Source organism: Phyllostomus hastatus, unplaced genomic scaffold, assembly GCF_019186645.2.
Source record: "Phyllostomus hastatus isolate PE091 unplaced genomic scaffold, TTU_PhHast_1.1 phas_contig_29, whole genome shotgun sequence".
NCBI lineage: Eukaryota > Metazoa > Chordata > Mammalia > Chiroptera > Phyllostomidae > Phyllostomus > Phyllostomus hastatus.
This window is the reverse complement of record NW_025333835.1, coordinates 25098597-25122891: the sequence shown is the minus strand read 5'-3', so window position 1 is coordinate 25122891 and position 24295 is coordinate 25098597. Positions and strand designations below refer to the sequence as shown.

The 24295-nt window shown below is 40.8% G+C and overlaps 1 protein-coding gene across 1 annotated transcript in view; it reads left to right on the top strand.

The window, feature by feature from the left end:
- The window catches only part of KLF12 (Kruppel like factor 12), a 421669-nt gene that overhangs the window by 290848 nt on the left and 106526 nt on the right, over positions 1 to 24295 (top strand). The window contains exon 5 of the mRNA XM_045838960.1: positions 9883 to 10018. Within this exon, the coding sequence (XP_045694916.1) occupies positions 9883 to 10018 (136 nt within the window). The remainder of the gene's footprint in view (positions 1 to 9882; positions 10019 to 24295) is intronic.

Here is a 24295-nt window from a genome sequence, read left to right as displayed (position 1 = left end):
GTTTTAGGTCATCTCTGTGTAAAGTGGATTCAGTTTTGAATAAATCAGTTGGAGCTGGTTGGCTGGGGTTTTGAGCAGTTGCAGGGAATTGACAAAAGGGTAGCTCGTAGGAAATAGCAGAGTCCGGAATCTCTGAGGGCTCCGAGAGTTCAGGGCTCTCTTCTGACTCTGGAGAGTTCTATATGAGGTTGCCAAGCATAGTGTGAAAGTCCACTTATTATAGGAAAATGGTATGAACTTTTTTAATTACCAAGGCCTTTTGACTTTGAAGATATACTTCCAGTAGACACAAGGCTAAATCTGTATTTGCTTTCCTTCTACAAATGAGAAAAGTAGTTTCAGTTATGGTTTTTTAGAAAAATGAATTCCTAGTAGCTGTTGTGGTAATCTCAACAAACATTCACTTTTAAGCTATATTTTTAAATGACTGAATTACTTCATTATAGTCCCTGAGCACTAACTCAGAAATAATAGGTATGTGGAAGTATTTAAAATATTTTCCTGAAAGAAGAGAAAAGCCTGTTTAATGTAATGTACCTAAAAAGTGAATAGAAATTATGAACATTTTCTTCCCATGCCATCCCATGGCCTATTTAAACTAAAAACATAATTAAGACTTTATAGAGCAATAGAAATTTAATAATTGTGACTTCCCCCCACAAATGCTAATATTAGAACATAAGCCAGAATGTAGTTTTTAAAATAAAATGTGAAGTAGACAATTTTATCATTACATTGCAGAATCTTTTGCCAACTGGGAACCATTGTGATCATTTTAAGTAGACACCTGCATTTATTACCATCATTTTCATCAATAAATGTTACATTTTACTGTGTATAAGGGAGTATAATTGATACAGTCTCTCCTCAAGGAATTGGCAGAATAATCAGGGATGTATAATAAGTATGTGCCTAAGTATAATTCAAAATGGAAAAGTGCAAGAATGCCTATGTATATGGGTGTTTTTTGAAAAGAAGAAATTGCATTTTGTTAGAAATGAAAGGAATGTTCTTGATGAAGGTATTATTTTGTAGGAAGGGTATATTTTTTTTACACTGAATTGTAGTGGAAGGAAATTGCCAGATCCAGTTGGATTAGGAGCTTTGGGGATAAGATGCGTTAGCGTTCCAAATGAAAAATGAATTGTGGAAGGCTGGGGAGAGCTGCTTGCTGAACCAACCCTGTTTGTTAGATGGTGGGAAGAATTCCAGGTTTTCCAATGAGTAATGAGTAATGTTTTTGAGGGAAGTTTTGCTTTCGTTGAATTACCGGAGAAATCCCATGCGGGGTGGGTATCTGTAGCAGTACCTGGAGGAGGTTCATTCAGAAGCAGTGTGAAAAGAAGGGCTCCAGAAGAATTGGGGGCTAAAAGCAATAAAAATTAGCAGCTGATTTAATCAGTGGGACAAATGACAGGAATGAGAGTTTGGAACATGGGTAACTAGAAGAGGGATGGGTCTATGAATTGAGACTTGAAAGAAGAATAGGACTCGAGTTTGAAATGACTTTTGGACATTCAGGTGGAGAAAGATGTGGAAAATATAAGGCTGGAGTTTATGGGGGAGGTTGGGGCTGGGAATGGGGATTTGGTATTGTTCTCCTCTGAGACAGTAGCTGAAACTGTAGAAATTGTGGCATTGGGTAGCATTTCTGAGAAGCTCACCAACAGTGGCGGAAAGAAGAGGGTAGGTAGGTAGTGGAATCTGAAGAGGAAAACTAACATTTAGGTGTATGTACAGAGAAGAGATGAAAAGGGAGGTAAAAGGGAGGGAGGGAGGATAAGGGAGAGGAACAGAGGGGGGGATAGAGACAGAAAGAGAGACCCAAGCAAATTAAATAATGTATAACAAAGCCTACAAATACTTCCTCTAAACTAAGGGCTAAATGCTATGTAAAATAAGTCACACAGAAGAAGTCAAGAACCAATTTTTTTTGGAATTCTCTGAGCTTCCTGGACTTCTTGAAAGTCTGTTTCCTTCGCCAGATTGGGCCCAAAGAGGAACACACCAAGACACATCATAATTAAATTACCCAAGATTAAAAATAAGGAGAGAATTTTAAAAGCCGCAAGAGAAAAGGAGAGAGTTTACCTACAAAGGAGTTCCCATTAGACCCTCAGCTGATTTCTCAAAAGAAACCTTATAGGCAAGAAGGGGCTGAAAAGAAGTATTCCAAGTCATGAAAGGCAAGGACCTACATCCAAGATTACTCTATCCAGCAAAGCTATCATTTAGAATGGAAGGATAGATAAAGTGCTCCCCAGATAAGGTCAAGTTAAAGAAGTTCATCATCACTAAGCCCTTATTATATAAAATGTTACAGGGACTTATTGAATAAAAAGACGATCAAACCTATGAACATTAAAATGACAACAGACTCACAACTATCAACATCTGAACCTAAAAAACAAAAACAAACAACTAGAACAGAATCATAGAAATGGAGATCCCGTGGAAGGTTATCAGCAGGGATGGGGAGGAGAATGGGGGGAAGGTACAGAGAAAAGGAAGCATAATTGGTAGATATACAACAGACAGGGGGAGGTTAAGTATAGTATGGGAAATGGAGAAGCCAAAGAACTTATATGTATGACCCACGGACATGAACTAAGGGTGGGAGGAGTGCTGTTTGGAGAGGGGGTGCAGGGCAGAGGGGGATAAAGGGGAGAAAAAATGGTACAACTGTAATAGCATAATCAGTAAAATAGACTTAAAAAGAGAAAGTAAACTTTAAATTAAAGTACCAAGAACCACATGATTATACTCATACGTGGGAAGGTAAAACAAAGCAGCAAAAAACAAACAAGACAAACAGACTCAGACGCAGACAGCAGCATGGCGGTCACCAGAGGGAAGAGGGGCGGAGGGGCGGCAGTGAAACGTAAAGGGGTCAGAAGGTGACATGGTGACAGCAGGAGATGTGACATTGGGTGGTGAGCACACAATGCAGTATATGGATGGTACATCATAGAATTGTACACTTGAAACCTATATAATTTTATTAACCTCAACAAATTGAGTGAAAAATAGAAGGCCAAATGGTACTTTATGGCAAGCCGTGTGGTTTCTGTGACAACTACTCAACTCTGCCATTAGAGCACTAAAGTCACCAGAGACAAAATAAAGGAGCATGGTTGAATAAAACTTTATTTACAAAAAGCGGGTATCAAGGCCTACAGTCCCTACTGCACCCGGTACCTATAACCAGGGGAGGAGAGGGTTTTAAGCAGGGGCTGGAAGTGAAAGTGAGAGATGACCCGCAGTCTGGAGAAAGGCCCAGTGGCATTCTAACTGAGAAGTGGACTTTGTACTAGGGAATTACCAGAACATTATGAGGTTATTTTTTAAGATAATGGGAGCAGAAGCCATTACACTGTCAAGCGTGCAGATAGGAATTGAGAAAAAAAATGACTAAATTGCATATTATATCTACACAGTAGCAACATCTAAGATTTACATAACTGATTGCGTTTTTAAGGCTTCATTTGGGGTTACATCAATCACAGTTGCTACTGTGAGGCATACAGTCTCATTAGCAGTAACAAAAGTGGAGAAAAGAAGAAACGGCATAGTAGAAGCATCAGTAAGCATGGGGAAGCAGAATAGGACCCTGGAGAGCGGGTTGCAGTCTCAGAGTTCACCATATTTTGAGTCAGTCTTTACTTACTTACATATTTTTCTCTCATCGTGTATGCCGCCATGCTAGAAAGATCAGGCACATATTTGAGCAACTGCTCTTCTGAAGCCAAATGAGATCAGAACAGCAGTCGTACACATACATTACGAAGAGCACGCTTTCTCACCCTTCAGGTGATAAAGTCCCGAGTTACAGTATGTTCAGCCAGCTTGAGGTGAGTGAAGAGCACAGGCTAGTGCCATTTTTAAAGTATTAATATTCGTCACTGACGATTCTCACGCATGCATCTCCAGCCGGGTCTCCCCCCACCCCACCCCTGTGCTCCTGGCTCGTGTAGCCAGGGTGATCCTTATCAGGTGACGCAATTCAGATCCAGTCATTCTTGTGCTCCGTGCCCGCCAGTGGCCTTCCTTCTCTCCGACCCGGAGCAGAACTCGACATCCTTACATCGTCACCAACCCTGTCTGTCTGCGCCCCTCCACCTCGCTGTCCTTTTCCTGGCCACAGGAATGGCCTCCTTGTCTGGCCTCAGACACAGGGAACCCGCCCCACCTCAGAGCCTTGCTACCTATGTGTACCACCACCACGCCACCCCCAAAATAAACCGGGTCAGCAAGCCTTCCTCAGCGCCCCCGGCCTTGCCCGGATGTTGTCGCCTTCGGGAGGCCTCTCCTGACTTCCCTCTCTAAGATGACCCGCCTGCCTGCCTCTCAGTAGCCCCTGCTCCCCTTCCCTGTTCTGTCTTTCTCCATGGCACGTACCTGACTTGAGTACGTGGTTTTACTTCTCTGTTGGTTTTCTGTCTCTGGCCAGAAGCAGGGATTGGAATCTGCCTTCTTCACTGCTTTCTCCCCAGCACCCTGTAGAGGGCTTGGTACCTCACAGGTGCCGGGTAAATATCTGTTAACTGAATCCATCCATGCATGTTTGGGTCTAGGGAAGGAACAGTTTTATGTGTCATCCAATATATAGTCTATGGTGGCATTTTCAGTTTAGGTGCATTTAGAAAGAAAACTGCCTAGTTTGGATCCGTCCCGGAGAAGGTGAGAGACTTGGAGATCGGGTTGTGTAAGGGGCTGCAGAAGCACTGAGTGCGCCATCAGGGTGAGAGGGAATGAAGATGACTGAGAAGGGCCAGGCAGGGCCCTGAATGCTTTGCATACGTTAGTTCATCCGTGCACCGAAGCAGCAACGGCAGGGGAACCAACTGAGGATGAGCGGTGGGAAATCAAGTGCCCGAGGTCAGATGGCTGCCAGTGACAGGGCCAGAGTCACGCTCGTGTTCTCTGAAGCCAGAGCTGTGGTTTTATCCTGGAGCAATGCTGTGGCTGTCCTTTTTGGAGCAATGCCTGCATCAGCTGAGACAGGAGGATGCTTGCACTGAGTCCTGGGTGCTGTGACTTCTGTCCGCATCTCCGTCTCCCATGTGTTCATTCTCCCAGCCCGCCCTCCTTCTCCCATTGCCCTTCCTTCTCCTGGAAAGCAGCAGCCCTGCCGGAAGCCAAGGCTTCCTCACTGGGGCTTGTTTCAGCCTTGGCAGGGCGAACAGCGAGGGCATCTGCGGGGAGCAGGCAGCCTGTCGGTGGCTGAAGAGGGGAGGACAGGCTGAGGGCACCCCCGCCGCCGCAGCTGCTGGCTGCCTCACACCCCCTCCATCCACCTGCGTTCGCTCCTCTGCCCTGCGGCCCTGGTGGGTGGAGGCGAAAGGGACTGAATAATTTCCTCTGTGATTCATCCTGGTTAGGAAAAGTTAATCTCTGGGTTTCAGTATATGTTCATAAATTGTTATCTTGTGCACATTTAATAGGGTGACTTATGGGAAAACTTCTTTTCCTTTAAGTATAGCTGAATAGGCCAGTTTATTTCTAAGGAAGTTAGAAGGGCGTTTAATCCTTTGATGGGGCCTAGGAAGCGGGGTGGCGGGGGAGAACGCACACTGATGCCACGGTGTTGGTGTCAGCCCACCATTACACAGGGAGACATCGAGTTCACATGTCTGCTGTGAGTGGAAGAGAGTCAAACGTGAAACAGAGCTTTGGGAGGATCTACTGGGGTGAGCCGCCTGTCAACCCCAAGCTTGGGCCAGAAAGTCTTGCTCTCCTGAGCAGGAAGGCCAGCTGCTGGCCCATTCTGGGAGAAGCCCACCAGAGGCGCAGTCAAGGATCAAAGAAGATGCTTCTGAAGCCAAAGCCCCTGTAAATACATTTGCATGTTTTGGCTTGAGAAGGAAATAATGTAGAATATAATCTGAGGCTCATAGTTTCTTTTGCTGTATTAGTAGCCCACTTAAATATACACCAGTCAAGGCCAGGCTTCCTCTTGGGAGGGGAGTAGAGAGTTGTGTGATGGGCTGGCTCTGACTGCAGCCACAGTTTGTCTGCATCTTTGCCAGGAAATCTCTGGAGGGAGCTGGAGAGTAACATGGTGCATTGATTGTGTATTGCTATGTAACCAGTCACCCAAAAACTCAGGAGATTAAAATAGCAGCTATTTTATTTGCTCAGAGTTTTGTAAGTCAAATATTTGGAATGGGTTCAGCCAGGAAATTGCTGTGCTAGTCACCTACACAGGCACAGGTGGCTGTGGTGTGGCCGGTGAGCTCAGCATGGCTCGCTTACATCACTGGGGTTCAGCTGCCCACTGAGCACCATGTTTCTGTGGCTGTGCTGGGCATCTTTACATGACAGCGAGGTGGTAAAAATGGCAAATGTGTCACAAATCATTTATCATCGTTAGTCAGGGTGATCTTTACAGGAGCACTTTACTGGAGGTGCCTGTTTGAAAGTCAGAGTGGGCAGCATCAGCTTCAGGTGTTGGAGTTCTGCAGTCATCTTCCTGGGGAGTTTGTCTCATTGAATGACACTCACGGCGTCCCGCAGTGCCTCCGACTCAGGGATGGCACCTCCGCCAGCAGTGAGCGGGCACACCCAGAACTGTAGGGTCCGTCTTCATTTAAGAGGAACAAGATCTCAAATGTAAATCGGTGCACACAGGTCATCCACTGCACTCTCAGGCAGGGACATGATACGTTTTCGCTTCCGGTGCCCAGGTTACTGTTCCATTTCCTCTGAAGGGGCACTCCGGACATGGGTGTTTCTTAAATGAGCTGAGAAACTCAAAGACGAATGGGGGTTCACCAGGGTAGATGCCCCCATCCCACATTTAACAAAGGGTGTGCGGAATTATGCAAGTATGCAGACAAGCTAATCATCTGACCTAATCAGCAATGCAGATTTCAAAATCCTTCTAATTACTTCCTCAACTTGGCTGAAGGTACGGTAAAAAGACTTTCTCAGCGGGATGGCAGCAGATGTATTTCATAATATTGATTGAAAATATTGGAAAGAAATCCTCAATTATAATGTTCTTGAAAAGTACATCAAAAAATATCATATTTAACATGTTTTAAACTTTCAGCGAGGTATAAACAGAATATAATTTAGATGATCAACTCTCACCCCAGTTATTTGGAGTCTTTGGTTTGGCTGGACTTGAACTTTCAGTCAGGTTGCTTGTCAGTTACTTGCCCATGTCTTCCTTGAGTTGTATTACTTACCTGTGAGAGCTCTAATTGTCTTGGACCTGATGGGATCACCAACATTATTCCCTTCTCTTCAGCTATTTGTTGATTTTGGCATCTTGGCAAAGGAGTCTTAGTGCATCATGTTTCAACAACTTTAAATTGTTGACATTTACAGGCAACGTAATGCCACACAATATGTGATTTGGAAGCCTCGATGGATCTGTTCCTCATTTTCTTGGCTGAAGTTGAGGAATTATGACTGATTGTTCACTGAATCATTCTAGAACAGATTGCCGAAAAGAAACTGTCTGTGAATTCCTGGTTGAGATGCCTGCATCATCGCCGTGTTCTGTGCTACGGGAGTGCTGCGTGTGCATCTTTACCTCACATGCCGTGAGCTGTGCAGTGTCTTCTCCCATACGCTCTGTTCAGTCGTAAAGGAGAGGGTACCTTCGGGGCCTTTGGAGTGACTGAACGCTGAAGGGTCTCTGCCATCAGATGGTTGAGAAACTTGTTCCTTTTTTCCACAAAGAGTTTCTCCAACATCCCTCTTCCAGGAAATCTTCTCTGGAGATTAAGTGGAAAAGTCTTTTGTCCCATCAAATGTAGGACAAAGAAAACATTCAAAAACTCTGTAGTGAGCGGCACTGATCCTTCTGGCATTTGAGGAAGTGAATGCTGTCTTTGAGGAACTGGTGAGGGCTGAGTCACATGACGGTGAATTGTTTTATTTGAGGGACAGAAAATACGGATAATCTAATATATGATTTAATTTCTTTGCTACTGACTGAAACTAGAACATAGTTATGCAATTGAAAGTCATAAGATGTAAAGTAACATCTTTCTATACCCAAACTCTAAAAATATGTATCTCAGAGTTTCTCAACCTGACACTCTTGACTTTTTAGACTAGTTAATTTTTCGACATAAGGGACCAACTGTCCTGTGTATTCTGGGACGTCTAGGAGCATCACTGAAGATGCCAGTAACAGCCCTGGCCGGTGTGGCTCAGTGGGGTGGAGTGTTGTCCCAGAGCCAAAGTGTTGCGGGTTTGATTCCCAGGCAGGATGCGTGCCTGTGCTGAGAGTTTGAACTCTGGTCCAGGCACATGAGGGAAGAAGCCAATTAATGTCTCTCCCTCCCTCTCTCTCTCTCTCTCTCTCTCTCTCTCTCTCTCTCTCTCTCTCTCTCTCATCGATGCTCCTCTCTCTCCCATCGATGTTCCTCTCTCTCCCTTCCTCTCTCTCTAAAAGCAATGAAAAACGTCCTTGGGGAGGAGAAAAACATCTTTTTAAAAAGATGCCAGTAACATCTCCCTCCCAAGTTGTGACAAATCCAAATGTCTCCAGACATTGCCAAGTATCTCGTGGGGGAAAATTTGCTCTTGTTTGAGGACCCCTGGTTTAGATTATTTGAGTTATTTTCTTTTTAATTTAACCAACAATTACCAAGCACTTTCATTGCTCAAACTGCACGTTAGTGTGTGCGTACTTATAGGAACAGTGTGTGGCACATACAGGAGTGCACTAGGTTCATCAGATACACTTTCCTTCCTAACCAAGTTTGATTACAAACATGTTGAAACTATTCAGGTATAGTTTTTCTATTCATACTGTAAATATTAGGTAGAATCACAAACATTTATCTGTTCATGGGTAAAAAAAAAGGTGAAATACTAGCGGTAAGAAAAATATTATTTGAGAAAACAATAAAATTGAAATGTACTCAAATGTCATTGTAACCATGATTTTAAGTGGATTTTCTCTTTTTCTTTTTTTTAACAAGCTGTAGTGGCTTTAGAAATGGTATGTGGGCAGGTTTGAGGAGCAGCGTTCTGGCTGGAGCTGGCTGGCGCGAAAGCCGTGCGCTCTAACAACACAATTGTGCAGCGAGTGTAGTACTTTTATTTTGGAGTGTGTGTTTTGTGCATGATGTTAGGGCCGATGGGAATCCTACACAGGGGTTATTAAAGCTGCTCACAGAGAGAAGGAGGCGGAACTGAAATCTAATTTTTAAAAATATGAGTTCAGGTATGAAATGTTGACTGCCAGTCTCTCGTTTGAAGGGATCCAACGGTCCTGGTCAGCAGGGCTCAGACCATCAGGCCTTTTCATGCTTTGGCAAGTTCACAGTGGGAGGAGAATTTTATCTGGAAATGCCTTCTTGAAGAGTACTTATAAGCACATAGGCAAAATGCTACTACTACTTCTGTCGTTTTACTGCTCTCAGATTGCAGTAATGAACTGCAAGATCATCATTCACTGAAGTGCGAAAAAACACCTAAAACTTGATTTAAGTCTTGAGAACCCTGCTCTTCTTTAAACTTATAGTGAGAGCTAGAAGCAAGGGCAGTAAGGTGGCCAGGACTCCAGCAGCAGAAGCAAGGAGAAGCCAGAGGGTCGAACAGTAACTTAGGAGCTCCCTACTCAGCTTGTGACCGCTCAGGGGTAGATCTTGTCCTGGGTTTTACAGTTTCTATTCTCTAGCCATACCCTGAAACCACTGAGAGCCATGGAGGTTTGGTAAATGGAATGAACAAGGGAAAAGAGTCAGTGAGTGCTCAGTACATAAATTACATTGCTTTCACGAATCCCTGGGATTTCTAGAGAATTCAGTGTGTGTGATATACGCAGAAGAGACCTTCCATGCTTGATGTTGGTCCAGGATGAGGTTAACTTACTGCACACTAATTTTAATTCATATATATGCCTTTTCTTCCCAGCACAAATGGACCCCCGAGGCCTATCTCCCAGACAAAGTAAAAGTGACAGTGATGATGATGACCTGCCAAATGTGACCTTAGATAGCGTTAATGAAACTGGATCTACGGCCCTTTCCATAGCCAGAGCAGTTCAAGAGTAAGTATCACATTCTCAGGATGGAATAAGATTTGCCAAGGTGTTCAGTGGATAATGGAAATAGCGGCATCTCCTGTCCCCAGACGTGTCATTCTAGCCCTGCGCTGGCACACATGCCAGCATCTTTCCGTTCAGTCCACTGTTCTCCGGGAGGAGAGGAGGGGAAAGCCGGGGGCGTTTTACGTGGTCGAAAATTTGTGTTTTGATTAGAAATGAGACTTCTGTGCATCTTTGCTGATACCTCCTGCCCCTTCGCCTCAACTCTAAAAAAGTTTTGTTCATGCTGAGTGTTACTATCCAATAATCATCCTCATATTTATTCATATCTAAGAGTAAAGAGAAATAAGTACAGCAAATATTATTCTTTTGTTTTGATAGGAAAGTACAGTGTAGCTTTTTTGAAATTTCAAACTTGGGAGATAATGTGTTACCACCTGAAAAATCAGAACCATATGTAATTTTTAAAGGGACCTTTTCTCTTTCCTTTTGTCCAGACCATAGGGTTAGATTTTAGCCCTTGTTGATTGGAAGCAGCTGTTTTTCTGCCATTGCCAATTCTGTATTTAGCATTGAACCTAAGGCTAGTCTATCTATATGTGTTTCTCTAGAGTAATTTTTGATAACATAATCTTAGAGAAGATGAGGATTTAATAGTCACTGTTATTGCTGACATACATGTTAATTAACAGTTACTCAAAATGACTTTAGTTACTTCTCATATGTGAATTCCTTCTTTCCCAAATAGTAACTAAATACCTACTATGTGCCACATATTAGACCTTGAAATTAAAAAAGAAATTAGTATAACATTTTAGAATTTAAAACATTTATATATGTGAGTGTATAAAATGAGTAATGTATCTCTATGTAATATACATTATTTACATTATATATGTATATATAAAAGTATATATGATATATTAGAGGAAACCAGGATATAGTGGATCAAAAATGAAATTAAGAGTTATATCTGGATTCCAACTCACATTCGGGCTCTTAATACCTGTGTGATTTTGGCAAGTTATTTAATGACTGAGATGTTTCTTTATCCATAGTGAGAGAATCAGAACACTTAGTTTACAGGACTATTGAGAAGGTATGGTACAGTTACAAGGCATAAAAAGTGTTGCGCGTGGGTCACCGGCCAGCAGTGACCACGGAACGCTGTGGATGGCTCGACGATAAACACGCGAGAAAAAACATGCACAGAGACAAACTAGTTTCTGTGGAGAAGTAGGGACGAAATGGCCACCCCTTCTAGTGAGGAGCGCGCCGATTTACAGTCCATACCTGCTTTTATTGGGCTCATGCTGCATAATAATTCAGGTAAAGTACAGTACTCATTAGGGGAAGTAAGGAACTATAGAAAACAAAGAACTCTGCCGGTCTATTGAGTTGGGGGTCAAAGAGCTGTAAGACTGAGGAACAAACTAACTTCCTCCTAAGACCCTTCTCATTCAACTGAGAGCATTCTAAACAAAGAAGGTTTCACAGTAATTTACATGTTCTTTCTTAGGCCTGATCACCCCGGGAAATCCGCACTTCCCAGTACCGAGCTGTACCACCCTGTCATTGTTTCAGGCTTAGGTGGAGCAAGGGAACTAAGGCCACCGAGAGATAAGGAGATTTTCTTCCAGACGCTGAGAACTCAGACTTTGTCAAAGCCGAGGAGTGAGGGTCCATCACCCCCTTTTGCTGCAGCCCCCCAAGTCCTTCTTTTGGGGGGCCTCCCAAAGTGATCGTGCCTGGCTTAGGTCGTTCCCCCCGTGGGGAATCTTACCCGTCTTTGGCTAACCGACCAAGCTTTTGGGGGGTTCAGTCATGAATAAAGCAGCAGAAGCAGCATTCCTGCCAGGGAGATAAGCTTTTGTCTCCTTGCTGGCTCACGGTTCCAAGGGCGTTCCCTTAGCTTTAGCCTAGGCGGGGGTTTCAGCCTCTGATACCAGTCAGGGCGGTTCCCAACAAAAAAGTCAATCACAGAGTTTGAGCCCATAGTAAGCTTTGAGTAATGGCAAAAGTAGTGTTACAATGTGTGGCGGTGATGGTAGTAATAGTGTGTGGTGTGAGAATGTGACAACTAGGAAATAAACAAGTGTTGTGAGTACCATTATTCTGACTGTGCGAGTGAAGAGGACCAGAGAGGTTAAATGACTTGTCCAGAGTCACATAATAAATGTTAACAAGACAAAGTTTTAGACTTCTAGAGATTCCGAAAACCAGTCTTCCAAAAGATCCTGCAATGTCTCTTTCCATAATATCCTTCTGCTTAAACATTTATAAAAGTGTTTTCTTCAGATGTGTTTAAGTAACTGGCTATAGTAACCTAGTTTATCCAAAGCAAATGTCAGCATGATCCAGGATCGACACTGGGTCGAAGGGGTTACTGCAGTTGCACTTGAAGTGCTGGCATGTCAAGTTACCTGTCGCCAGTTCAGGGACCACTGTCCCGGGTTTGCGTGGGCTGAATCCTCGTGTCGGAGATTCCATGATCTCATCTGTAAAATTAGACCAAATGATGTCAGGTTTCAGTTCTGAGATGAGTAATAAACTTCATAGACAGTTCAATCACATCATTGTCCTGCATACATATATGTATACATATGTATATATCTCTGTGTATACCTATTTATAGACGTGTGTGTTTCTTTTAATTCAAACTTTCAATTTTGGAACTGCAATTACTCAAATCTAAATTGTGCTGACTCCATTTAGGGCTTATATAGCAGGGGATGGTATTAATTTCTTAAACAACCATTTTAGGCTTCTAATATGTGCTTATAATATAATAATGAATATTAATGTAAACTTTTAATGACCTCAGAATCCATATACTCTTCTTCAACATAACCCTCCTGATGCGCTCTGCGAAAACATTTTCAAGCCACAATAGTTTGTATACATGGGCCTATGCCTGCCTTTATTACTGTTAGAAAAGTTGCATGTGCACCTGGGGAAATGCCAGATTCATTATGCGTGGAAGTGTTTTCATTCAACGATTAGTGAGGAATACTGAGCTGTCACCGGGGAAGCCCTAGAATGCTGGGACCCATCCATACTTCATCAGCTGTCATTCACCTGAGTGTGTGTGTGTCAACACCGGAAAATGCAGAGATACCAGCAGACGAAGCACAAAGATTGTTTTTCAGAGACCTCTTCAATCAAGCTGTATTTCAAAACTTATAATAATATATGGCGAAAAGTTTTGCTCTGGCACAAATAAGTATATAATCCTTCCTAGAGAACTAGAAAATAAAAGTCCTAAATAAAAGTGCCTAAGTCCACCCAAAGTTAACTTTCAGTGTACGCCATTGTGACCTTTCTGCTCTTTTGTCCTTTCATGCACATCTCTGTTTCATTATTAATCTCCCTTCCCTTTCCTTCTGTGTGCCTTTGGATCCTGATGCCTTCTATTAACTCATAAGTTGTCACACAAACCAAAAAAAAAAAAAACATTCTAAGATACTGTGATCAATAAATTAATGCATTAAATAATAAAAAGCTGAAACAACAGCTTGGCATGATCCAGACGTGATGATTTCGAAAGACATCAGTGGATCTGCCTCCTGCCCTTGCTGAACTTCCCTGGAAGAGCTAGGTGGAGAAGACTGTTTGAAGGTAGAGAGGTGATGACACCAAAGATTTGTGCACAGTAGTGGAAGCACATTTTAAAGGACCTGGGCAATCAGTTCACTTTGCCTTTCCAACTAAAGACAAAATAAACCATGGCTTAGGAGGGGGTCAGAGGCTGGCCTCTTATTCAGTGGCCACCATGGGAATGTCAGAGAAGAGAAGGAGGAGGATGGGAAAGGAGGATGTTAGGGAAGACTGACACTGGAGAGGGATGAAACTGCCTAGTCCTGGGCCAGCCCTTCAAACAAGAGGCCAGTCTGCGGGGTGAGTTTCTCCAGCCGAAGCTCTCCTTTCCCATTCAGGCTCATAGTCATGCCTCATGCAATAATCATCATAGTTTGAATTTTTAATTTGGTACTTTATTGATATTATTACATTTACATAGCATAAAAGTTAATATGCTAATAAATGTTTTCTGAATGGCTAATATAATATGCATTTTACAGTTTACTGGTTTTTCTAAATGAGCTGTTAGTAAAGCTTCAGTTTAAGAAATGTTTCCTTTGGTTTGAAATGCAGACGTTGTTGGTCGGAATTGCATCCCCTGCCCTGCCACCAATATTCACATACTTATCTTTAAATAAAAAAGAACATTGCTTGCTGGGCTAGAGCAGCAACCTGAGGTTACCTCGATGTATATAGATTTATCTAATGAGGCCGCCGATCTGTGCTAGGACCGATCATTTCAACCACTTTCATCGATTCACATGATTGCTGTTTATCAGCCCAGCATCAGTGAATTTCAGACAAATTGCAAGAAATGGCCACAGAGAGGCCCACAGACCGGCTCTACACTTTTCTTAGTTCAGCTGTAGAGATGCTGTCCGAGTCAGAAACCGTGTGCTCAGTAATTCTGACAAAGCCAACTTCCACTAATTCATAGAACATCTGTTTTATTTTGACCTGTTTTTCTTTTTCTTTTTTTTTTTTTTACCCCTGATGGTATAATAGGGTCATTACCCTTAACAACTTGACAAACATAATTATGAAATAAGCATTTGGGGAAAGAGGTACAGGCTCATGATTAGAGCAAATTATTATAATTAACTCTTACCCTAGGCAAAACAACAATATTTTTTAACTAGGCAAAGTCTAGCTTTGTTACCCAGAACCTCTAATCTCTGTACCCCATTTACTTCTTTTTTTTTCTAGTTCCAAACATTCATAATCCTCATTTGTTGATGTGATTAGAATAATCAGCTTCCTTCAAGTTAGAGTGTAAATGAATCATAATATCTGAGATAGGGCCCTGTTCAGAGAAATTTCTCTTTAACCAGGAACAAGCATTAACCTGAAAGAAGAAGGCTACGGATACAATACTCTCAGTAAGAGTGAAATGGGACCGGTAGTGTGGTGGGTGGAGAAGGCGGGTGAAGATGCTCAGCACGTGCCCGTGTATGTCTCAGTTCCAGTCCCTTCAGGATCGGTAAGAGCACGTTATGGTTTAACTCACACCGTATCTGGGTAGTCTTCCCTCGGATTTTAACTACAACTCTCAGAGGGGAACAGAAGCACCATAAATTAGTAGTGTTAATAACTTGTTGCTTTGGCTAGCATCTCTGATATCTGCACCTGTTATAGGGGTGTTTTTAAACGGTCCATTGTTGATTGCATTTCAGCTAATTAAAACACTTCACTGTTTTCCTCCTGTTTTTATTACAGTTGACCTTCACCTTACCCAGGCTCACTGATATGTGGATTTTTTCAATAAATATTATAAATGTACTTCCCGTATGATTTTCCTAGTAACATTTTTTCTTTAAGAATACAGCTCATAAGTCATATAACACATTCATATGCAGAATGTGTTAATTGACTGTTCATAGTATCAGTGAGCCTTCTAGTCATCAGTAGGCTATCAGTAGGTAAGTTTTGGGGGAGTCAAAAGTTACACGTAGGTTTTCAAGTGCACGGGAGTCAGAGCGCCTGACCCCTGCGTTGTTCAAGGGTCAGCTGTGTGCTATGCATGTGAAGTGGTCTCTTGAAGAAAAACAATTGTGAATTACTGAAAATAGAGAGTCTTATCTTTAGTATATTTTCACTTAAATGCTCTTTGAAAGAGCAGATAGGCAGCAAGTTAGATAAGTGTTTCCTTCAAAATTCGTGGCTAGTTTCAGACATCATGGTTCTTAATTTAGAAAATTGCATTTAATGATCAAAGAAAGTCAGAAATCTTGAGGGAGTGATTTTTTATTTTCTTCATTTTTCTTGTTTCAAACTTCTTAAACATACCTCCTGTTTCTCTCTTAATCTCCTCATTTACAGTCATGTTGATGTCTTTAAATTACAGCAGAAAATAGTACTTGGGGTGAGGAAAAGAGAAAAAACAAAAGAGCCGTTAGGGAGAGCCTACTTTTTGGCAGATTCTATGAAAATTTACATAGTTTTTACTTAATTTGCCCTATGATCCTGTGTTCATCCTACAGAGAAAGAGACGGAGGCTCAGAGACATTCATTCTATTCCCAGAGGTCCTACAACTGGTAATTGGCAGAGCTCATACCCAAATCCAAGTTTGTCTGACCATAAACCCATATTCCCGCACGAAGGTAGCTCCTGTTTTTGTGCTGTGCCTTTAAAATCTCTAAACCTATCCAAAATAACTATCCAAAATCAGCAAAGCTTCTTGAGTCTTGAAAAGTAAGTGAACATTCACGAACTAATTTCAGATTCTTTTTATCTAAAGTAACTCATTGTTACTTTAAATATAATCTGATTTAGGAGGAAATGATTCTTTCAAATGCCTTCAGAGAATTTTTAAAGGCATTTCTCTTCTATAAATCATAAACAGATTCTTTTGACATGTTAAATATAAACTTTACTTTAAATTTAAAGAAATACCAAAATTAAACATTTTTATAAACTGTATCAAGCACTTTAAACGTAATTTGAGAATGTTAAACATTAATTCTCAATTCAAAACAGTGACATTCATTGAATACATCCTGGTATTGGCCAATATGAAGGTTACTTAAATCTAGTGATTCTTAGGAGTTTAACTGTTAATCCTGCCTAAAATTCAGCGATAATTAAAGGGTTAAGCAAGTCTTCTATGTAATAGCCCAGGTAGTTTTTTAAAATTCAAAACATTCATAGCCCCAGGAAAATTATAAAAACATATATAATTTGTACTGAAGAGCTTGATTAAAAGGCTGCTTAGGGACCCGATGCATGTTGCCTTAGAAAGCACATATACAGACAGAAACACATAATTGAATATAGGTACCCTTCTCTCACAGTTACATAGCAAACGGCAGGTTTTTATTGAAATGTGAGAAAATGAAATGCAAATCTATTACAGTGTGTTTTATATCAACCTCACTGTTACTGTTATTTCATTTAAAGTAGTTACTGCAGGGAAAACGTGGTTTCAGGCATGCTTCAGTGTACATACAAGCACTGACATCCCCAAAGCCAAAGCATGAGCATCCCTGTTAGAACCACTGTCAGCCTTTAAACAGAAAGTATATCCAAGTGTTGAAGTGGCACTGTGTCATCTTACTTTACTCCCCGTGACTGAAAGATGTGAGAGCCTCTGAGTCATGTCACTTCCCTCGTCTGCTGATTAGAACAAACTCAGCTGAGCTGACGGTGCGCAGAGAAAATGTCAGAGAACACAGCGTGTCCAGTGCTTCCCGCTTCTGCTCTTAGATCCTTCCCAGAGTAGCGTCTCATTAAAAGAACGTATGTCTTTATTTAATAAGCCTAACATGTTTGGGACACCTTCAAATTCCTATTTTATGTCTCAACAGAGAAATAGCTTTGATTCAGACCTGTAGAGGGAAGCCTGCTTCTCTACGAGTGTATCCTGGCTGACGTGGGGGCTGCTGATGGATAAATCTGAGAGGCTTCACTCTGTTGCCTGGGGAAATAATGACTACTTTGTTAGTTTGCTCTCCTTTTGAAGGAGATCAGAAAAAGCTACTGAATTACTGTGAATGAACTCATATAAAAGCTAACATGGATGCTTAGCTTTCATTAGCCCAACAGTCTTCCGGGCAACAACATTAAAAATAGTGAAAACTGAATAAATCAGTCTTTGCATTTAGTAGCAAATGGAGATTGTAGTTTATACAGACTTCCTCTTACCTGCTTCGGTGGACAGTGGTGGTCTCTTTTTAAGTTAAGAAAAGTGTACCAAGTTTGGTCAGTAATTTGTGGGATTTTTGTTGTTGATGTTGTTAGTTGGTTCTTTAGAATTTTTGAATTTAATCTTTATTGTATTTTTTCCATTACCATTTAGTCCCCTTATAACCACCACCCCCCAGCAACCACCACACTGTTGTCTATGTCCATGAGTCCTTTTCCCTTTTTGCTCAATCCCCCCACTCCCCTCCCCCCTGCCATTAGCTGTCACCTGCTCTCCATCTATGAGTTTGTCCCCATTTTTCTTATCAGTTCGGTTTATTCATTAAATTCCACATGAGTGAAATCATATGGTACTTGTCTTTCTCTGATTAGCTTATATCACTTAGCACAATGTTCTCCAGGTCCATCCATACTGTCCCAAAGGGTAAAACCTTATTTTTTATGGCCAAGTAGTATTCCATTGTGTAAATGTCCCATAGTTGTTTTATCCACTCATCTACTGATGGACACTTGGGCTGCTTTCAAATCTTGGTGATTGCAAATAATGCTGCAGTGAACATAGGGGTGCTTATGTTCTTTTGAATTAGTGTTTTGGGTTCCTTTGGATATTCCCAGAAATGGGATAGCTGGGTAGAAAGGCAGATCCGTTCTTAATTTTTTAAGGAAACTTCATACTGCTTTCCACAGTGGCTACACCAGTCTGCATTCCCACCAACAATGCAAAGGGTTCCCCTTTCTCCACAACCTCACCAGCATTTGTTGTTTGTTGATTTATCGATGACAGCCATTCTGACAGGTGTGAGATGATATCCATTGTGGTTTTAATTTGTATTTCTCTGATGATTAGTGACCCTGAGCATCTTTTCTTATGTCTATTGGCCATCTGTATGTTCTCTTTGGAGAAGTGTCTATTCAGGTCCTTTGCCCATTTTTTAATTTGGTTGTTTGTTTCCTTGTTGTTGAATTTTATAAATTCTTTATAAATTTGGGATATTAACTGCTTATCAGAAGTATCAGCAAATATGTTCTCCCATTCTGTGGGTCATCTTTTTATTTTGTTGATAATTTCCTTTGCTATGTAAAAATTTGTAGTTTGATGTAGTCCCATTTATTTATTTTTTCTGTTGTTTCCTTTGCCTGAGGAGATATATGTGACATAATATTCCTACAAACAATGTCCAAGATTTTGCTGCCTGTGATTTCTTCTATGATTTGTATGGTTTCAGGTCTAACATTTAAATCTTTGATTCATTTTGAATTTATTCTTGTATGTGGTGTAAGAAGGTGGTCTAGTTTAATTTTTTTGCAGGTATCTGTCCAATTTTCTCAACACCATTTATTGAACAGACTGTCTTTAGCCCATTGTGTGTGGTTGCTTCCTCTGCAGAATATTAATTACCTATAAAGGTGTGGTTTTATTTCTAGGCTTCTTATTCTGCTCCATTGATCTCTGTGTCTGTTTTCATGCCAGTACCAAGCTGTTTTGATTACCATGGCTTATAATATAGTTTGATATTAAGTAGCATGATTCCTCCAATTTTGTTCTTCTTTCTTCGGATTGCTGCTGTTATGAGGGGCCTTTGTAGTTCCATATAACTTTTTGCAGTGTTTATTCTAGTTCTGTAAAATACATCATTGGAATTTTGATAGGAATTTTGTTGAAACCATAATTGCTTTGGGTAGCATGGACATTTTAATGATGTTGGTTCTTTTTATCCATAAACACTGTATGTGCTTCCACTTATTTGTGTCATCTTTTATTTATTTCTTCAGTGACTTACAATTTTCTGAGTACAGGTCCTTTACCTCCTTGGTTAGGTTTATTCATAGGTATTTTATTCTTTTTGTAGTAGTTGTGCATGGGCTTGTTTTCTTAATTTCTTTTTCTCTTAGTTTGTTACTGACATATAAAAATGCAACTGATTTCTGGGTATTAATTTTGTATGCTGCTACTTTGCTGAATTCATTTATCAGTTCTAGTAATTTCTTGATGGAATCTTTGGGGTTTTCTATGTATAGTATTATGTCATCTGCAAGTAATGACCACATCGCTTCTTCCATTCCAATTTGGATGCCTTTTATTTCTTCTTCTTGTCTGATTGCTGTGGCTAGTACTTTCAGTGCCTTGTTGAATAAGAGAGGTAAAAGTGAACACCCCAGTCTTGTTCCTGATCTTATGGGAAATGCTTGTCATTTTTGTCTGTTGATTATGATGCAGGCAGTGGGTTTGTCATATATGGCCTTTATTATGTTTAGGTATGTTCCCTCTATTCCCACTTTACTGAGAGTTTTTATCATAAATCGGTGCTAGATTTTATCAAATGCTTTTTCTGCATCTATTGATAGAATCATATGGTTTTTATCCTTCATTTTGTTTATGTGGTATGTTATATTTATTGATTTGTGAATGTTGTACAGACCTTGCAATCCCATAATGAATTCCACTTCATCATGGTATATGATCTTTTTGATACATTGCTGTATTTGGTTTGCTAATATTTTGTTGAGGATTTTAGTGTCTATATTCATCAGGGATTTGGCCTATAATTCTGTTTCTTTGTAGTGTCTTTATCAGGTTTTGGAATTAGGATAATGCTGGCCTCGCAAAATGAGTTTGGGAGCCTTCCCTTCTCTTGAATTTTATGAAAGAGCTGTAAAGGGAAAGGTGTTAGTTCTTCTTGGAATGGTTGGTAAAATTCACCTGTGAGCCATCCAGTCCAGAGCTTTGGTTTGTTAGGAGTTTTTTCATTGCTGCTTCACTTTCACTAGATATAATATGTCTATTCAGATTCTCTGGTTCTTCCTGATTTATTTTTGGAAGATTGTATGTTTCTAAGAATTTATCCATTTCATCCAGGTTGTCCAGTTTTCTGGCATATAGTTATCATATTTTCTTACAATTGTTTTTATTCATTGGTGTCCATTGTTGTTTCTCCTCTTTCATTTCTAATTTTATTTATTTGGGGTCTTTTTCTTGATAGAGCTGATTAAGGGTTTTTCAGTCTTCTTTGTCTCTTCAAAGAACCAGCTCTTGGATTCATTGATCTTTTGCATTGTTTTTTAGGCTCCATTTATTTATGCCCTGATCTTTATTATTTCCTTCCTTCTACTCACTTTGTTTATTCTTTTTCAAGTTCCTTTAAGTGTGAAGTTAGATTGTTTGTTTGAGTTTTCATTTGTTTGTTTTTTGAGATAAGCCTGTGATGTTACAAATTTCCCTCTCAAGACGTTTTGCCAGTGTCCCATAGATTTTGGATTATTGTGTCCTCATTTTCATTTGTTTCAAGGTATCTTTTGATTTTTTCCTTGATCTTATTGTTGACCCGTTCATTGTTTAATAACATGTTACTTAGCTTCCATGTGTTTGTGTGTTTTTCAGTGTTCATCTGGTGATTGATTTCTAGTGTCATACCATTGTGGTCAGAGAAGATATTCATATGTTTTCAATCTTCTTAAATTTATTGAGACTTGTTTTGTGTCCTAACATGAGGTCTATCCTAAAAAATGTCCCATGTACACTTTAAAAGTATGTATATTCTGCTGCTTTGGGGTGAAATACTTGAAAGATATCAATTAAATCCATTTGATCTGATGTGTCATTTAAAGTTGCTGTCTCCTTATTGATTTTCTGTGTGGAAGATCTATCCATTGAAATCAATAGGGTGTTAAAATCCCTGACTGTGGCAGTATTTCTGTCGATCTCTCCCTTTATGTCCATCAAGATTTGCCTCACATACTTAGGTGCTCTTACATTGGTTGTGTTAATGTTTCTTAAGGTTACATCTTCTTGATGGATGATTCTCCTTATCATTATGTAGTGTCCTTCTTTGTCTCTTATGATAGCCCTGGTTTTAAAGTATATTTTGTCAGATATAAGTACTGCTAACCCAGCTTTTTCTTCCTTTCCACTTGCATGTATTATCTTTTTCCATCCCTTTACTTTTAGTCTGTATGTATCTTTCAAACTGAGATGGGTCTCTCAGAGGCAGCATATATATGGGGCTTGATTTCTTATCCATTCAGCTACACTATGTCTTTAGTTCGGAGCATTTAAGCCATTTAATTTAAGTTGATTATTGATAGATACATATTTAGTGCCATTTTATTGTAAGACTATTTTCCTCTGTTTTTCTTCTCCTCCTCCTCCTCCTTCCTTCTTTCTTTTTCTTTCTCCTTTCTTCTTCTTCTTCTCCCTCTTCTTCTCCCCCTTCCCCTTCCTCCTGCCCCTCCTCCTCCTACTTCTTTTCTCCTCCTCCTCCTCCTCCTCCTTCTTCTTCTTTCTTCTTCTTTCTTCTTCTTTCTTCTTCTTCTTCTCCCCCTTCCCCTTCCCCTTCTTTCTCCTTTCTCCCTTCTCTCTTCTCCTCCCTTCTCCTCCCTTCCTCCTTCTTCTCCCTTCCTCCTTCTTCCTTCTCCCTTGTTCCTCCCTCCAAGCTGTTTAACATTTGTTGCAGTACTGGTTTGGTGTTCACGAACTCCTTTAGCTTTTTCTTCCCTGGAAAGCTCCTTATTTCTCCTTGGATTTTAAATGATAGCCTTTCTGGGTAAAGTTACCTTGATTGTAGGCCTTTGCTTTTCATCACCTTGAATATTTCATGCCACTCCCTTCTGGCTTGAAATATTTCTGTTGAAAGATCAGGTGGCAGTCTAATTGGTGCTCCCTTGCATGTAACTACCTGTGTTTCTCTTAATGGCTTTTGGGATTTTCTCCTTGTCTTTAAGCCTTGTCATTTTAATTATGATGTGTCTCAGTGTAGGCCTCTTTGGGTCCAACTTGTTTGGGACTTTCTTAGCTTTCTGGACTTCTGTGTCTGGAATTCACCAGATTGGGGAATTTTTCGGTCATTATTTCTTCATATATATTTTTGATCCCTTGCTTGCTCTCTTCTCCTGGTATTCCCATGATATGGATATTATTACACTTCATGTTGTCCAAAATGTTTCTTAAGCTCTCCTTATTTTTTAACTTTTTTTTCTTCTTGCTGCTCTGTGTGGGTATTTTTTTCTACCTTGTCTTCCAAATCACTGATTCAATCTTCTGCTTCATCTAACCTACTCTTTATTCCTTCCAATGTATTACTTATTTCAGATATTTCATTCTTTATTTCTGACTGGTCCTGTTTTTATTATTTCTATGTCTTTTACATGCTGTTGAGTATCCTTGTAGTCATTACTCCAAACTCCCAATCTGATAAGTTGCTTGCCTTCATTTCATCTAATTCTTCTTCTGGAGAATTTTCTTGTTCTTTCATTTGGGTCTGTTTCTTTGTCTTCCTATTTTGGCTGCTTGTTTGTTTTTTCCACCTTTTTTGTTAAACCACAGTGATTATAGCCTCAAGCTGTAATCAGCAGTCTGACTTAAGCACCACAGGGTAAGGCAGAGTAATTCCTGTGGGCAGAGCTATTGCTTCCCTTCAAACTGATGCCACTTGGAGAGGAGTGTTCTGCTTGAGAAAGGTGGTTTCTGCAGCATGGGGATCCTGGTGGCTGTTCCTTCAGTTCTCTCCTCAGAGCCACCAACCCCAGACTCTCCTCAAGTGTCTCTAGTCCACTCTGCCCTCTCTCTGCCAGAGCCCAGAGTAAGTTGCTGCAAACAAAATTTTGTGCTTTGGCCCTTTAAGATGCTCATTCTCCCTGGCTGATACAAACCCTGCTGCTTTTCACAGCTGGGTGTTATCTGGGTTCCTTTCCAGCTCTGGTGCTGTAGGATGGGGAGCCCAGCTTGGGGTTTAGACCCAACCCTTCACAGGAGGAACTCTCTGACCACTGAAATATCCTCCACGATTTCATCTGCTGCCCTTGGGAACCCAGCCAGCCCTCTCACACCTCCTCCACGCTCCTACCAGTGTCATTGTGGTGAAGTGGTTTCTTCTGTCTGTGGTTATAAGGCTTCTCTCCAGCTGGTATTCATTGGGTTATTCTGGATGATTTCTCTACAATTTAATTATAATTCCAGATTGGTCCTGGGAAGAGGTTAGTGGAGTTTCCACCTACTCCTCTACCATCTTAGGACTGTTCAGTAATTTGAATTGTTTACTGAATTATCAAATTAACATATAATCATGTGGTGAGTAATTCATTCATTTATTCAGCCCTGTGTTACATGCTGGGGTTATGATAGTTCATAGTACTTGGCAGCAAGGAGTTCAGCATCAAAATCTGTGAGATGAATTAAAGCACAATGGGATGAAAACATGAAGGGTGGCAGTGAGAGAATGTGTGGGTGGTCACGTAACTCAGACTGGAACAGATAAGAACACTGGCATGTGGTGGGGGTGTGTAAGTTCCTAATAACTGGTGCTTATGTGAGTATGGAGGAGAGATGGGAGATGGAGCTGCTCGTAGGGGCAGTGAGGCGTCTCATCAGGAAGGATGAATTTATTCAGTAGACAGTGGGAGCCATCGATAGGCTGTACGTGGGAATGGTATGCTCAGTTTGTGTTTTACTGCTATCAGTCTTAAGGAGGCTGGGTGTGGTTGTGCAGACTGAGCACCGTACATCCCAAAGAATGTCTACATACACATACATGTATACACCCATATATCCCTGCTGTATGTTGAGG